At 37.7% G+C, this 15,665-nt stretch overlaps 2 protein-coding genes across 4 annotated transcripts; one reads left to right on the forward strand and one right to left on the reverse strand.

Moving 5' to 3' along the window:
• Positions 1-387: 387 nt before the first annotated feature.
• On the reverse strand, positions 388-6,310 carry ykt6 (YKT6 v-SNARE homolog (S. cerevisiae)). The gene is made up of 8 exons (XM_063489342.1): positions 6,107-6,310; positions 5,618-5,762; positions 5,400-5,482; positions 4,552-4,652; positions 4,368-4,472; positions 4,100-4,165; positions 2,358-2,459; positions 388-2,247 (listed from the first exon to the last, which is right to left on the reverse strand). Exons 2-8 carry the CDS (start codon positions 5,719-5,721, stop codon positions 2,212-2,214), a joined length of 597 nt encoding a protein of 198 aa, XP_063345412.1. The 5' UTR covers positions 5,722-5,762; positions 6,107-6,310; the 3' UTR covers positions 388-2,211.
• Positions 6,311-6,449: 139 nt separating this feature from the next.
• gck (glucokinase (hexokinase 4)) lies at positions 6,450-15,665 on the forward strand. 3 transcript variants are annotated; one of them, XM_063489515.1, is made up of 10 exons: positions 6,450-6,492; positions 11,532-11,694; positions 11,830-11,984; positions 12,066-12,185; positions 12,750-12,845; positions 12,944-13,043; positions 13,153-13,336; positions 13,963-14,118; positions 14,460-14,693; positions 14,995-15,665. In XM_063489515.1, the coding sequence occupies exons 2-10, from the start codon at positions 11,586-11,588 to the stop codon at positions 15,140-15,142; spliced, it is 1,302 nt and encodes a 433-aa protein (XP_063345585.1). In that variant the 5' UTR covers positions 6,450-6,492; positions 11,532-11,585; the 3' UTR covers positions 15,143-15,665. The 3 variants fall into 3 exon arrangements, with proteins under 3 accessions (XP_063345585.1, XP_063345584.1, XP_063345583.1); XM_063489514.1 differs by lacking the exon at positions 6,450-6,492 and adding an exon at positions 7,602-7,757; XM_063489513.1 differs by lacking the exon at positions 6,450-6,492 and adding an exon at positions 11,146-11,403.

Raw genomic sequence — 15,665 nt, forward strand, 5'->3', positions numbered from 1 at the left:
CAAGAACGAAATATGAAACTGAGCATAACAACTCCACTTTAAGCCAAGCTGCATGGCTACACAATTTTAACATTTCTTTAAAGTTACATTTCCTACAGCAAGTGAAGGAGGCGCCAGATCGGCCCAACTTCCTGCAGGAAGAAAGCAGTCACATATTGCAAAAGTATGCTGATCCAAGATAATTATATTTACAGCAGGACTACCGATTTTCAGTGAGTGTATACAATGTTTTCCTGCCACAACATTCACCCTGATAAACGCACTTCCACTCAGATAGATAAAACAATAAGGACATGGGACACAGAAAAACACTCTGCTTTTTATCTAAGCAAGATTACATGTTCTGCAAACAGTGTATGAACAAGTCAGTGTTTCAAAAACAAAACGTTAACACAGACAGAAAATTCATTTATTATCAGAAGTCTCCGTTTCGAATTTGAAGACCACATCTTGACCAAAATATGTTTAATGCAGACCGTTTAATACACTGGTCAGAGTAAGACCTGACCTGCAAATAGCCACAGCATAACTCCACAGATCAGACAGACAATCAAATTCAACTTGTTAATTGGAAAATTGCAGAAAAAAAAAGAAGAAATTCAACAAATCTGCCAGAAACAACCCTGGACAAGCTTCATATGGGAATTAGTCATACGAATAGAATATACACAAAAGTTAATTTATGAGAAATATTTGTTTTTCTCTCCATTAAAGAGAATCACACCAACAGTCTGCAGATATTGCACAAATGTTTACACTGTAAAAGCAGAAAGAGCAACTCCAGATCACACATACAAACCTCAGAGCACACACACAGGCACTCAGCATTAATAGAGCCTGAAGCCGGATGGTATATTTCACAAAAATCACTCACACAGACACACACAACAGACAAGAGCATGGAGAAACATCTAAAATGCACAACCAAAGGCATATCTTCCTGAAGAATGAACTTTCTACCCCTACCACCAAAGGAAAAAAAAAAAAAGAAGCTCCTCTAGTCAAACAGCGTCGGTCACGGAGTGTCTTAAAGTAAGTGGGGTCTAAAATATTAGTCAACAATTGTTTGTTCTCGCTTTAAACTTAATTTAATTGAAACTTGACCAGCACACAGTAACAGGGCAGAGAGTGCATGAGCACCTGAGGTTACCCAGAATCACCATTGTCAAAAAAAAAAAAAAAAAAAAAAAAAAAAAAAAAAAAAAAAAGGTGGTAAAATGCCAGTGATCCCAGAGGGATTACACACAGATGTACAAGTCGTCCAAACACAAAAACCTGATTAAGTGTTGTGTGTGGGATATCAGTATGGAAAGCATGGCTACGGTACACATCGTAAATGAGTGCAAACACGGCAGCGGGTTTCATGTTAGTCACACTGTAATAAGGCTGCATCTATGGCAAACATCGTTATACATTTTATATCTAATCTCCGACTTCTCATTAGCTTCAAGCATTTTCATCATTACTTAATAACGCAGTTATCCAAAGTGGGAATGTTAACGATTTCAACAACAAAGAAATTATGTAACCGAACCCTGTACAGAAGAGAAGTTTAAAAATCTCTGTCTAAGCAGATATCACATGTCAAAACAGCCATCTGCTGTCTTGGCTCATTTTAGAGTATTTCTACTGACCTCAGCACTGAGGTTCATGAAACCATAAAGTGAATGAGCAGGGCCACCTAGTGGGCACAGAAGGACTGAACTGCAATGCTGACACGCTGAATGAACAGAGATAAGACTGTGGGATTGTCAGAGTTGCCATGAAGCAGCAGCACAACCATGGTTAATACTCCTTCAAATTTTAAGAGTGGAGACCAGACTATTAAGATCTGATTCAATCGAAATAACATTAAATGGTTTGAAGACATTTTAACGACACATCACCAATACATGACGTCACACTTATGTCTCCGGCTGGTACTGAAAAACTGCACAGATGTTTACCTTTTCAATGGTTAAAAATAACTCGTGTTACTTTTCCCCCCTGACCAAACCCCATCACTCCTTCAGCCCCCATCAGTCACAATCCGCAGAGGTCGCATTTAAGACTGGCCATCCTTTCTTGCTCTCTTCTCGGTGTCCCATCTTGGATTTGACGGCCTCTGAACTGTCTTGGTTGAGAGCTGGTGGCAGGTGGATGATGGGAGTTGTAGGAAAAGCAGAAAGGCAGAGATAGAGAGGCATGTCCAAGAAGGACGAGGCAGCGACATCACATGATTTCACAGCAAGAGTTCTGTTTCCGTGCCTGAAGGTTAAACACAAACAAATATGCAAATAGTTTGCCCTGCTTAGTAAATTCAGCGTACAGTCTTGAAATTTAGCATAATGTCAATAAGGTGAGTCATTCACACTTACAGTCTTGTAGAAGGCTTTAGACTGGTTTCCCAGATGCTCTGACTTTGCCACAAGATCGTCCAGTTTCTCTCCTCTTTCCAACAGACTTTCCATGGTGTTGTGCTGCAGACAACATAATATTTGTTTATAAAACAGCAGAAACACTACAACTTGGTTTTAGTTAAGTAGATTGCCCAATATGGTTAAAAAAAATTGCAGCTAATAAGAGAAAGTTGCCTTTCAATCCATTACATTTTGTCAGATGACAGGATAACATAAAGTGCAAATGCAAATAGAGCTGGGCGATAGAACGATAACGATATGTATTGCGAAATAACTTTTTCTCGATAGAAAAATTAAACTATTGCGATAGACCTCATCTCTCTTGTCCTCTTAAAAAAAAAAGAAAGAACAGCCAATCCAAATTAAGTAGTGCAGAGCCGAACCAATCACAGCTGCAGCGTCACGTCACGTGACTTGTTATGTACAGCACAAGTGCCAAGGCGCACATGTGTATTTGTTTTTGCAGCCGGGCCGCCCGGGTAATGGAGGAAATGAGTTTGCCGACTAGAGAAAAATCAACCGAGAGCGTGAGCGAAGGTTACCGAAGAAAAAAACGATGATGGTTCCAATGCCGGAGAGATTGTCGAACGGAAGGGCCATAGAAGTTCCGTAGTGTGAAGGTATTTCGGCTATTTCAAGTCTGACAAAAAACAGAGTAGCGCACTGTAAATTGTGCCGAAAGCAAGTCTGGAAATACAATAAACCGGTGCATGCTCAATCTCTGACTGAAAGCGCTAATTCGTCATTCGGCTTTTGTCAGACTAAAGTGACTGTTTGAAAAGCTAAGCTATACAACAAGGAGAGATTGAGAATTTCCTTTTAGTTCTCAGTTTATTTGATATTGACAAAAGTTAGTCAATTTTGTCTGTTCTTCTGTAAAACGAACCAAGATTTATTTTTAAAATTAAAATTTTGTTTCTAAGTGGAATTGACAATTTAGTAGTCTGTTTTGTTTGTTCTATTTTGAAACTTAAACGCTTTAGTGGCTGCCTTTTGTGTAGTTTGCAATATTTGCCTTTATTCATCTGAAACTGAAGTCTCATGTTCCTTAAGTACATCTACCCTGTTGAACTTATTATGGGAAATAAATATTTAAATCAAAACAAGCTGCAGATTATTTCACATTTTACTTGTGAGCAACGGCACATTTCAATCTTACAAATATAGTTATTTGGCTTATATCGTGATATATATCGTTATCGCCTGAAATGAAAAAAACATATCGTGATATGAAAAAATCTTATATCGCCCAGCTCTAAATGCAAACCTTTCCAATCCTTGCCAATCTGGACCCTATGCTATGAAGCGAGTTCAACATACCCAGGGTATGTCTAACTCCAGAGAAGTTATTAAATGTCTAAAGAACATAAAAATGTGAATGTAAAAGAGAAAAAAAAAAAAAAAAAAAAAAAAAAAAAAAAAAAAAAAAAAAAGCTTTTTTGTGCTTCATTCCTAAGATTTAGTAAGGTATAGGTTGTGATGGCTTTTCCATCTGCATTCCAGAGGGATAAGGAATAACTATGAACACATCTGATTTCTGATGTAATTGAAAGCATGTATTAAAAATTTGTTTTAAGAGACCATCATCTCTTTCTGTGTTCTCATGCAATGCGAAATTTGAAAACTTCTAACACCCCAGTTTGAGTATAAATTAATGTGGACACTTTTCTGCTTTGATTTATGTATGAACAGTGGTTTACCAAAATGATCTTTGTCTCATCCAGCTCTGCCTGCACTTTGGTCATTGCATCAGCTTCCCTGGGGTTCTGTGGACAAATACAAAAATACAACCAGCTATCAAGTAGATGCATTTTGCACTATACAAGTAAATTCTGCCAAATGATGTGAGAATCTGGTGATTATGGAGTCCTTCTGATATTGTTTTTAAATCACACAAACAGTCTAGTTGCAGTCATAGACTATCAGATCTTTCGTTAACATAAATTCTGAGAAGTAAAACAAACTGACCTGGTATTTAGAGAGGTGAATGTCAAGGGCTTTGTAGTTAATGGTGTCAGGATTACCAGAAGGCCAGTCTATACTGTCCACTTGCCTAGAGAACTCCTCTAATACCTAAAAAAAAAGCAATGTCAATATTGAAATCAACAACAAGTCTCATAATATATATATTTTTTAAAAATACATAAACCACCTTGTCAAGCAATGTGAAACAGACTCTCTGTGGATATTCAGTATCTGCGATGACTACAGCACCCAAATTGTCATTTCTCACATACACATGGCACAGGTACTCTGAAAGAAAAAAAACAAAGGAGCAAGGTGTGTTGTTATCAGAACAATGTTCACCCGATCTTATTGTACAAGAAAACTACTGTGTCTACTGGTGCATTGAAGAAGAGCCAAAGAATAAAAAACCTTATTAAAATACAATTTAGCAAAATGTTCTCCATAAGACTCCCAAAACAAAAACAAACAACACACACTGATTATGAAGCATAATTCTGTAATGACATTTGTTAAAGTCCATGTCACATGATATGATGATTCAGCCTGCATGAAACTGAAGAGGGGAAAAGCAGTCTGTGTACTCCAGGAACAAGGAAATGTTTAGCGTCATTGTTTTGAGACAGCTTACATTTTACTTTATTATCTCCAACTGTTTAAACTTGAATTAAAATGTCCATTTTCAGGCCAGAGAACATGTCACAGCCCCATCACAATTTCCCTGTCAAACATCAAATCACTTTTCAGCAGAAATCTCCTTCTGCCCTGCTGTGACACAGGACACTGCAGGAAGTCATTCCTTTATGATATTACAAATCACAACTGTTATATATCAAATTATTGTTCTCGTCCTTTGAGATCTGTGATAGTCTTTAGTTATCCATGTAAGCGGCTAATGTGCAGCCTTTTATACCAATACCACTGTAGGAGGATACTTGGCAAAAGGTTACCCTGAATCTGTAGGGTCCTCTCTGATGCAACAGCACTAATCACTGCATCACAGGGCCACACCTAAAATACTCTAAATCTGTTTACCTTGTTCTTTGACAGAGGCACGGGTTCCTTGAGATGTTCGTTCAACAATCAAGGCACTGGTGAAGGTCATGAACTCCTGAATGCTAAACAAACCAAAGCAATACTTAGTGTAGAGAAGGAAACACTTAGAAATAGTGAAATAAATACTACCCGTGATGTGGGAGGCACAGGTCAGTAAACTACAGTAAAAACTGTTTCGTTTCGTTAGTGAGACGCACCTGGAGCGCTGAAAGAAACTGAAGGAGGACAGGTCGTAGGCCGCTTTGAGAAGATTGGATTTGGTCGCTCCTTTGTAGAGGACGCTGAGACTGTAGAGCTTCATATTGCCACCGGTTCGTGTGTCAGTTACACAGTCCTGATAGTCTGATAACACAAGAACAATCACATGAGAGCATTATCCTTTATCCGGCTCAGCTAACTAGCTTCCCTGCTAACAAAAAAAGAGAAACTTCAACGATGTGAAGCTCGCAGCAAAAGCAGTCGCCGCCTAGATAAAAGCTTGTAGGCTAACTGTTTACTCTCAGCCATAGTCATCTTAGATTAACAATTTTCCCTCCTTACAGATGGGATTAACAGGCTGACTGACGGCGAAAAGCAAAGACTGCAAAGAAGTTGATTCAAGTTTTAAACTTGTCAAGAAAATTACAAAATTTAATCAGATTAGCTCCAGCTGCTATCTACTCTAAGGCAGGCCTCGGCTAACTTACCAGCTAAAACTATCGCAAACCGTCTGATTCCAGTAAAAACAGACAGAAAAAGTCCAATTCCGTATTAAAATAAAACTCGTGGGTATGTACGAAACACGTCCACCAACCTAGTCACAGTATAGTTAGCGCTAACTTAACAGTTTTTAACATGAACTTAAAGTGACCAATCACCACGTCACGGTCCCCAAACGGTGCAATCTGACATTCACTCCGCCGGAAACACGCACACCGCTGTGCTAAGAGTTCCGGTTGATTGCCAGATTCAAAGCGATATTATATCTACCTAATATAAACGTATTTACAACGTATTTACCCGGAGGGAAATCTTAGACACACGGATGGATAACAGTCAGCCTTAAACGGATCATATTTATTTTTCATCTAAGGTACTATGTACACTATTGGATGCAGCAAATCTAATTTTTATCGGTTTAGATTAGCAGGATTATGAGATTGTAATAACTGGTTTAAATGGTGATATGTTTCAACATTGCAACCATATTTATTGATATTTAATGTGCTTTTATACTAATTGTAGAATTATTATTATTATTATTATTATTATTATTATTATTATTATTATTAATATGTCCTTAATCTGTAAAAAAAACAACAAAACCTAAAAACCCCAAAACTATTTTAACATTCAGCTGTTTTATGGCAACCTCAATTCATGTTTTCTCTGGTAATCTTGCTCCATTTAGCAATTTCCTCCTGGGCATTTAACTCAGTGTAAGTAAGTGTTTTCCATGTCAGATGTGAGCCTGTTATTCATTTCCTTGGTGACACATTGAAATCCTATTGGCATGGAAACCAGTAAGTATTTAGGTGAATCTGATGATCGTCAGCTGCACTGAAGGGAGAAATGAGTTTTCTTTTCCTGGAACTAATTTTGTTTGAGTTGAGATACTGTCAGTGAGAAGTTTGCCTACAAACTGGAGGTTGCTTTCATATTTTTCTCCATTTTTGCTTAAAGATGTAAGGCCTTATCAATGCGACAAAGGTTTGGTTGGATAATTTATTGTCTTGTTGTTCTTGTTTAACTGACTCTTGGATGGCATACTCATTGTGTGGATATTAACTGGAACCGCTAACAAGAATGAAGACGTCCATAGGTTTTTGCCTAGAAACAAATGTTTGAATATTTAAAATATGTAGCATTTATGTGTGTAATAGGTAGATACATATGTAGATATCAAAAATGAATCCTACATTTTTTCCCATACATATTCTTTAGGATGTAATTTAGGCTATTTATCAATGAAGATTTGAGTTTACTTTGTGCAAGAGTTAAAACAAATTCTTGGTTTTTATACTTTCCGCCAAAAGTATCTGCAAGAATGAAGAAATTTCCTAAAGCTATTTAAGATATTTAGGACGCCTGCAGATTTTATTTTTCTGTTTACAACTTTGAAAGTAGAAAAACTGCAGATATGTAAATGTGGTTTCAAGCTGCTGCTGAGCATTATAGACCAAATGCTGGGGACATAATAATGGTTGGGCCTTTCATGCACCTATGCCGAGGCAAAACACCATAAGAGCAACAACTTGGGAATCATCAAAACTCCTAAAGGGAGGGAACCTCAACCTCCAAGACTAATGGTCGACAGGACACTAGGGATTTAATCATCATTGTCATACGATGGAAAAGGTAAAAAAGTAGTTCTTTGTTTGTTTTTAAATCTAGCTATCTGCAAACTTTTAATGTGATCAAATAAATTTCTGAACAGATGCATTCCAGATAGATTAATATATGCATAATCATGACAGTAAACTAAAGAGGTACACAGGAAAAGTCACAAATTGTGTTTTCCGTATTACATGATGCACTGACTTTTAGAAGAAGGGTATAGCTACAGTATAGTTCTCAATTCAATGATATTGATATCAATGATATGATCTTAGACTATAAATGGACTATTAATGGCAAAAGGTAAATAAATGCATGACTATCTTCTAAGTATCTGTTGTATCATGGCTACAGTTGGATACAGAAAACGTGATAAGACGGAGCTAAAATATTTCCATTTCCTTGCACTATTTTTTTTGATGAACACGGTTAAACGAATTGTCCTTGATGTACAGTTTGTAGTAATACACTATAACGCTACAGATCTTTGCGTTTCTTTTCGTGTAATCGAACAACACAGTTGCTTCAGTCTCTGAAGTTTACTTTGCAAGAGACAGCTGGAGATCCATTCAGGCAGGCTTCTGTGCAAACAGGCCACATGTTAAATTAACTGGATAATCATCTATTGACAAGCACTTGGCACACATTCAATTTCTACCTGTAAATGGACACAAACTAAACAAACTGCGTGCGTGTTACAACATGCTTCTAACAATTTCATCGCCCAGCATTATTCCCCCCCCCCCATAAAATATCATATTGTTTTATTACCAGAATCAGTCAAACACATACCAGCTGGTGAAAATCAAGTAAAAATCAGACACATCACAAACACATTAGTGCTTCCTCAGTGGCTTTGGCTCAGTTGAATGACACTTGAAGACAGCAGAAAGAAGACGCACTAAATGTTTCTTCACAGTTAAAAGTATTACAGTACAGCAACTTCTTGTGAAGGAGAGGTTGGTGAGAATCTGTGGCCAAGCCAGCTGGAATCCAGTGAGTTCCAGCACAGATTACTGTAAACATAGTTATGATTAGGTATTAATAGCAATATTTGTGTAACATTTTTAGCTTTTGTTGTAACTACATTTAAGGTGTTGTGTGACCACTGCAGTAAAATAAATTAGTTTTCCCTTATCCCACAAAGTTTTGTTCTTCTGGATGTAGCGTTTTCAGTGGGAGAAACATTTAATTACATATCCAAGTGACTACTTCAGTCTCAACTGACTGCAGCTTTTTCCAACCATTGTTTATCAGTGCTGCTAGTTTAGGTCATTATGCAAATGTACTGTTTATATTGTTGGGAAACCTGCATTCAGCTGAGACTGAAGAAGTCACTTGGATGAGTGACGAAACGTCTCTCCCACTGAAAACGCTACGTCCAGATGAACAGAATCAACTTTCTGGGATTTCCTTACCTGGATGATCGAGCATACATCAAGACATGTTTTCCCTCATGTTACATACAGATGAATGCAAATGTCATTTTGCTTTCAGCATCAGAAGACCATCCACTTTGATTTAAAAAAAGAAGAAGAAGTTATTCTTTGATAAAGAAGTCTGTTAGAGGTTATATTTGGCATCAGGGAAGATGTAACAAGACAAGACTTAAATCAGAGCACTGACAAAACATCTTAACATTTTGACCACTCTGGTTGACCTCATGCCAAAGGAACATGTCATGTTGATAGCAATACTTCACTTGAATTAAGTTGCAGCATTTTGCAGGTTTACTATGGCAAACTACTGCATGTATGAACTGTTTTGGTATATGCACATTCAGTGCTGAGAACTTCAAAAGATTTTCAAGAAATGTGTCAGATGTGAAACACCAAAGTTTAAAAACATATCAGATATCCCACCTGATAGAAACAAGTTGTAGTAATTTTATTTTATTATTTTTATTTTATTCATTTTTAAGCATTGTATAGTTATACCAAAGCAACAAATATATATAACATGCACAGTTAATGACTATTCAAACTTGAAAGTAAGGTCATTCGCATTCTTTGGGTTTACTTATCTCACAGTACTGGTGCTGATCCTTCAAAAATCAAGGCCATTACTAAAAAAAAACCCCTGAACTCAGGCCCAGCAAACTATTGGAGAAAAAGGTCAGAGCTAAAAAAAGCTCTTACCTCTGGACAGGTAAACTGTTGGAGCTGATAAGCAGTGGAGACCTTCACCTCTAGCGTGCTATTTTAAGTTTTGGAGGTCATTCATCCCTTTTTATTTCTAATTTCGGCATGTTTGCAGTTTCGCAAACATAAGAGTATCTTTCAGGTCCAACATTGAGCAACCCCAAAGCTTTGCATGGTGTTCTTCTAAAAGAAAAATCAATTATAAATTTGGGCCACAGGGTTAGTTGACATGTCATGTTAAAAAAAATGCATTCTAAAATAGATTGAGGCTAAAAGTAATTCCGTATATAAAAGTAACAGATAACCTTGTAAACTCAACCTAACAAATCACATAATATTACTGGGAGATCACGTTTATTGTGATGTTATTATGATCTAATTTAACAAAAATGCATTTTTTGAGAGTTTTCAGGCTTTTTTGTGAAGTCTGAAAACCACGGCAGTAAAGGCGAACAGCATTAAAACATATTCAGTGCTCAAAATCAGAATCACAGAATCAGAATTAGATTAAAATTATGTGGTAGCCTTAATATTTATTAAATAAAAATAATCTTATTGTGATTATGTACTTAAATAACTGATTAATAAAATATGAATGTATACTGAGCCAGGATAGAGCCTCTGTAGAAATAGAGTAAAGGCAAAATGTCATATCTGACTATTTCTATCAGCTTAGTCATTATAATAAACTCTAACTAAACTTTAACTAAACTAAAACACAGCAGTCAAAAGTAAAATTAAAACTAGACTAGACTTAGAAATAAAAATTAAAAAAAGATTTTGTACTATTAAAGCAATTACTACTGCTTATGGAGCCATTTAAATAAATGCAGATGTCTATGTGATTGCCTGCTGGCGTTGTTGTATTGCATCATCTTGCTTTTAAATCTAAAAGTCTGAAAAATATCACCAATAGCAATACAACAAAATCTAAAAGTAAACACTAAAACAAGCCAAACCACTAAACTAAACTGAATTTAAAGCAAAAAAAAAAAAAACAACCCCCCCAAAAAACAAAAAACCCCCAAACCTTCTAACTATATAAAAAATATAACACAATGGAAAATATAACACTAAAAATCTTATGCCAATAAAAAAAAAAAAAGTTAAAATTTGTCTTCTTGCAATAAAATGAACACGTCATGAAAGATATCTTGAGAAACAAGGTCAAACCATTTTATAACTTTGCCCAGAGGTTATACCTCTTTGTGTGCATGTGGGCGTTTGTGTATGTTTGCACTTCTTTGGCCAGATGGGGTGAGGCTGGGCAGGGGAGGGCGATAGGATTTGGTGTGTCCAGCCCCCTTCACCTGAGCATAAAAGCAGCGGAGGATCATTCAGTGGTACTCACACTTCACTCACTCTGCATACACACACTGGGTGGTCTCACACTCACCAAACTCCTAAAAACACACGCAAGCTAATTTTTTGTTAAGCCTGTGAAGATGCCTTGTGTCAGCGTTCAACTCGACCAGATGGTGAAGATGCCTAGTAGCTACGACTCTGTGGTTGATAAAGTCATTGCGGTAAGATTTGTAGTCAGCAAATTTCCGGTGCCGTGATTCCTTTGTTCCTGTTACTCTAAGTTTCGGTCCGGTGTTTATAATATGGTGTAAAATGGTTCTCACCTACTTCATCTCTCCTCTGAATGCAGGTGGACCAGATCCTGTCAGAGTTCAGGCTGAATAAAGAAGACCTGAAAGAGATCATGAAGAGGATGCAGCGTGAAATGGAGAGAGGATTGCGTTTGGAGACACATGAAGAGGCTAGCGTTAAAATGCTTCCAACTTATGTCTGCTCCACCCCTGAAGGATCAGGTGGGTCATGACTTCTGAAAGAGAGGATTGCCAGTGTTTAGATGAAGTCTTTCCTATGTGAACTTAAGTTTAATGTAGCAGTGAAAGACTACATGTGCATTCAGATTACTAATGTATGGTGTTTTCTCCCAATAGAGGTTGGTGATTTCTTGGCTCTGGACCTGGGAGGCACAAACTTCCGTGTGATGCTTGTGAAAGTGGGTGAAGACGAAGAGAGGAGCTTCAAGGTTGAGACAAAGAATCAAATGTACTCCATTCCTGAAGATGCCATGACAGGAACTGCTGAAATGGTTAGTAATACTCAGATTTATCTATAGAAGCAAGCATTTCTTTTTTTACTCTTGTGAAATAACTTTTTAATATCTCTGCAGCTATTCGACTACATAGCAGAGTGTATGTCAGATTTCTTGGACAAACACCACATCAAGCACAAGAAGCTTCCTCTGGGTTTCACATTCTCCTTTCCAGTACGACATGAGGACATTGACAAGGTGGGTGAATTTACTCTCATACCCTTCTACCTCTAACAATTCCTTTATTTGCTGGACTTGTAGAAGCTTTTTATCTACAGTTCTTTATTTATTAGACCACCTGTCATAAAAACAAGAAAACAAACATTTTACACAAACATTTTACAAATGTTTCAAAATGTCTTTAGAACTAAAAATGAATGAATAGCAGATATGATTTCACTTTTTATACCCAAATGGGAGCCAACAAACAGTATAACAGTCAACTTTTTCTGTTCAGGAATGCAAGTAAATAACTGTAATAACTCTTTCAGCTGTTTGTAAAAAGGTAAATCTAAACCATGATAGACAGGAGGTGGCAGAGTTTAAGATGTAAAGACGCGATTAGAAATGAGTATGCTAGAGGGACAGCTCAGGTTGAGTGGTGTGGAGACTAAAACACAAAGGGATAGTGAATATTCTGGACAAAGGAAAGAGGAAGATTAGTAATGTTAATTTAAGTTAGGTGGTGGTATAATAAATAAAGCACTGTATAATAAAAGTCATACATTTAAAGTTTACTTTTTCTTTTTTTTACCATCACAGGGAATCCTGCTTAACTGGACCAAAGGCTTCAAGGCCTCCGGTGCAGAAGGGAACAATGTTGTGGGTTTACTCAGAGACGCCATCAAGAGACGAGGGGTAGGTGGACGTATAGGATTCTTTCTTCTTAAAAGTACAGCTGTAGATATAGTGGTTGAATTTAATTCTGTGAATTCAAATTTTGTATCGTCACACAGGACTTTGAGATGGATGTGGTTGCCATGGTGAATGACACAGTTGCCACAATGATTTCCTGCTATTATGAAGATCGCAGCTGTGAAGTTGGGATGATTGTTGGTAAGAAGTTGTAAATGCACACGTGCAATCAGCCTGAAGTTTGACTCATAACTAGACTCTTGCAGAAATGAGCATCCATATAATGTTTGTGGGTCTGTTTTCTTACCAGGTACTGGTTGCAATGCATGTTACATGGAGGAAATGAGGACTGTGGAGCTGGTTGAAGGGGAGGAGGGCCGGATGTGTGTGAACACAGAATGGGGGGCTTTCGGAGACAACGGGGAGCTAGAGGACTTTAGACTGGAGTACGACAGAGTGGTGGACGAAGCCTCAATTAACCCCGGACAGCAGCTGTGAGTAAACGCAGAACATTATATTTAGTTCAGACATATAGCATGCACGTCACACAGCTCTTTAATTTTCAAACGTCTACTGAATACACGTGCAGTCAGAGCTGCCATCTGTTTGAAGGGCTTAAAGTGGTGGGTGTGGAGTGTAAATTAAGTAATTTACAACATGTTACATGTTTTTTCTGAACTCATTATCATTGTCTGGTAGTACTCACCTGACCCTCACCTGAGCTTTCTGTGCAGTTGCTTAGTTACCCACTATTTTTCCTCAGGATGGTAGTAAATGGCCAGACCCCTCATACGTCAGTGATGAGTTCAATGGAGGGGACGTCAGGTTAATCATCTATTTCTGCTGCTGCTTGCCAGTAACTGTCAGCCTAATGGCTGTTTACCTTTTATGCAGAGATTTTGCAGAGAGCACAGCCTCATTCAGCTCTTTAGCTTCAGCGTTGCCTTCCCAACCCGTTGTCATTCTTTCCCCAGCCAGTCACAGTTGTTTGCTCATGTGTTTTATGACACACATCATTCCTGTTTAGCCCTCATTTTCCCTCACATGTCCCATAAAATATTTTCCTGCCATTAAAATTGCCTCTCTCTCTCTCTCTTCTTTCCCCCCCTATCTCCTGCAGATATGAGAAGCTTATCAGTGGGAAGTACATGGGTGAACTGGTGAGGCTCGTTATGATGAAGCTAATAAATGAAGACCTGCTGTTTAATGGTGAAGCCTCAGAGCTGCTGAAGACACGTGGAAGCTTTGAGACACGTTATGTCTCACAGGTGGAGAGGTGAGTATCCTAACCTGGGCTGAGTAAACATTTTTTTTAAAAGGAATGCTGCCAATTAAAAATATGACAAAAGATCATATTTGTTATGCCCGAAAGCATTACATCTGCATATGAACAGATGGAAGAAAGTAACAGATCATGACTTGAGTTTATCAATGGAGTATTTCATTAGGACAAAATTAAATAGTCTATGTGACGAAAACATATGGTGTTTATTAAATTTTATATATTTAGTGGAACCAGAAATGAAAGAAAATATATTTTCAACACACTACATTTTCTGCATTGTGCCTCTAGAAGCTAAATTTGTAAATGTTTCTCTCTCTGTTTTTTTTTTACAGTGACACTGGGGATAGAAAACAAATCTACAACATCCTGTCCTCACTCGGAGTTCTGCCCTCAGAGCTTGACTGTGACATTGTGCGTCTGGTCTGCGAGAGTGTTTCCACTCGCTCTGCTCACATGTGTGCCGCAGGGCTCGCTGGTGTCATCAACCTGATGCGGGAGAGACGCGGCGAGGAAGCCATAAAGATCACAGTGGGCATCGATGGATCTGTCTACAAGTTGCACCCATGGTAAGGAATGCTCTTAGACTTTTGAATAGTGTAGACTTTAATTAACCTTAATATATAAGTAAATCTGATTGTATGAGATTAGATTTACCTGCTCTAAAGAAAAAGTCCATTCTCCAAAAAAAGAAGAAAGAAACAGTCGAATGTAAACAGGAGAAGCAGAAAGTAGAAGATTCAAAACACATTTATGTATAGGGATTTTGTGTCTTAAACTTAAAAATTATTAGATAGCTCTTCTAAAGACACAAGAGGAAATGATATGAGGATGAGAAGATTGTTCTGACCAATTGTTTGTATGTCTCAGTTTCCGTGACAGGTTCCACAAAGTCGTCAGGGACCTCACTCCTCACTCTGATATCACCTTCATCCAGTCAGAGGAGGGGAGCGGTCGTGGAGCCGCTCTTATCTCAGCAGTGGCCTGTAAAATGGCTACAAATCTATTTGCGGATTAAGGGGAATTATGCACTGATCAGTCTCCTGAATGCGCAGTGATGAGGAAAGCTTGAACTCTGATTGGAGGATATTTATGAAATCCACTGATGTGCCCTTACTACAGGCTGTTTGTAAGCAAACTGATTGGTTATTGTTGTAGGGTGTAAAGACAAGAATGGATCAAGCTGCTCTTATTAGAGGCTGCACTTGGTAGTATCACACCAAGCTTTAGCAAATCCATAATTTCTGAACTTTCTGAACGTTGACTGTTGCACATAAGACAGAAGTTAGTGTGAGAGCTGTTTAAGATTCATACTTCTTGTGTGTCACTTCCAGCTGGTTGTGTGTATGGGAGTATTTCAAGAAGGACTTATGTGGTATTGATGACAGTGTATTATAATGCCAGTTTTGTAAATACGGCTGTAAATTATAACTAAATCAAGTTTATTAGTTTGTTGTGTAATTCCTGTTTGTGAGAAATTAAATATATCTTTGGTATTGTATATTTAAATGTTATGTTTACAAATTTTGTTACTGTGTTAC

Source organism: Pelmatolapia mariae, linkage group LG12 (assembly GCF_036321145.2).
Source record: "Pelmatolapia mariae isolate MD_Pm_ZW linkage group LG12, Pm_UMD_F_2, whole genome shotgun sequence".
Classification (NCBI taxonomy): domain Eukaryota; kingdom Metazoa; phylum Chordata; class Actinopteri; order Cichliformes; family Cichlidae; genus Pelmatolapia; species Pelmatolapia mariae.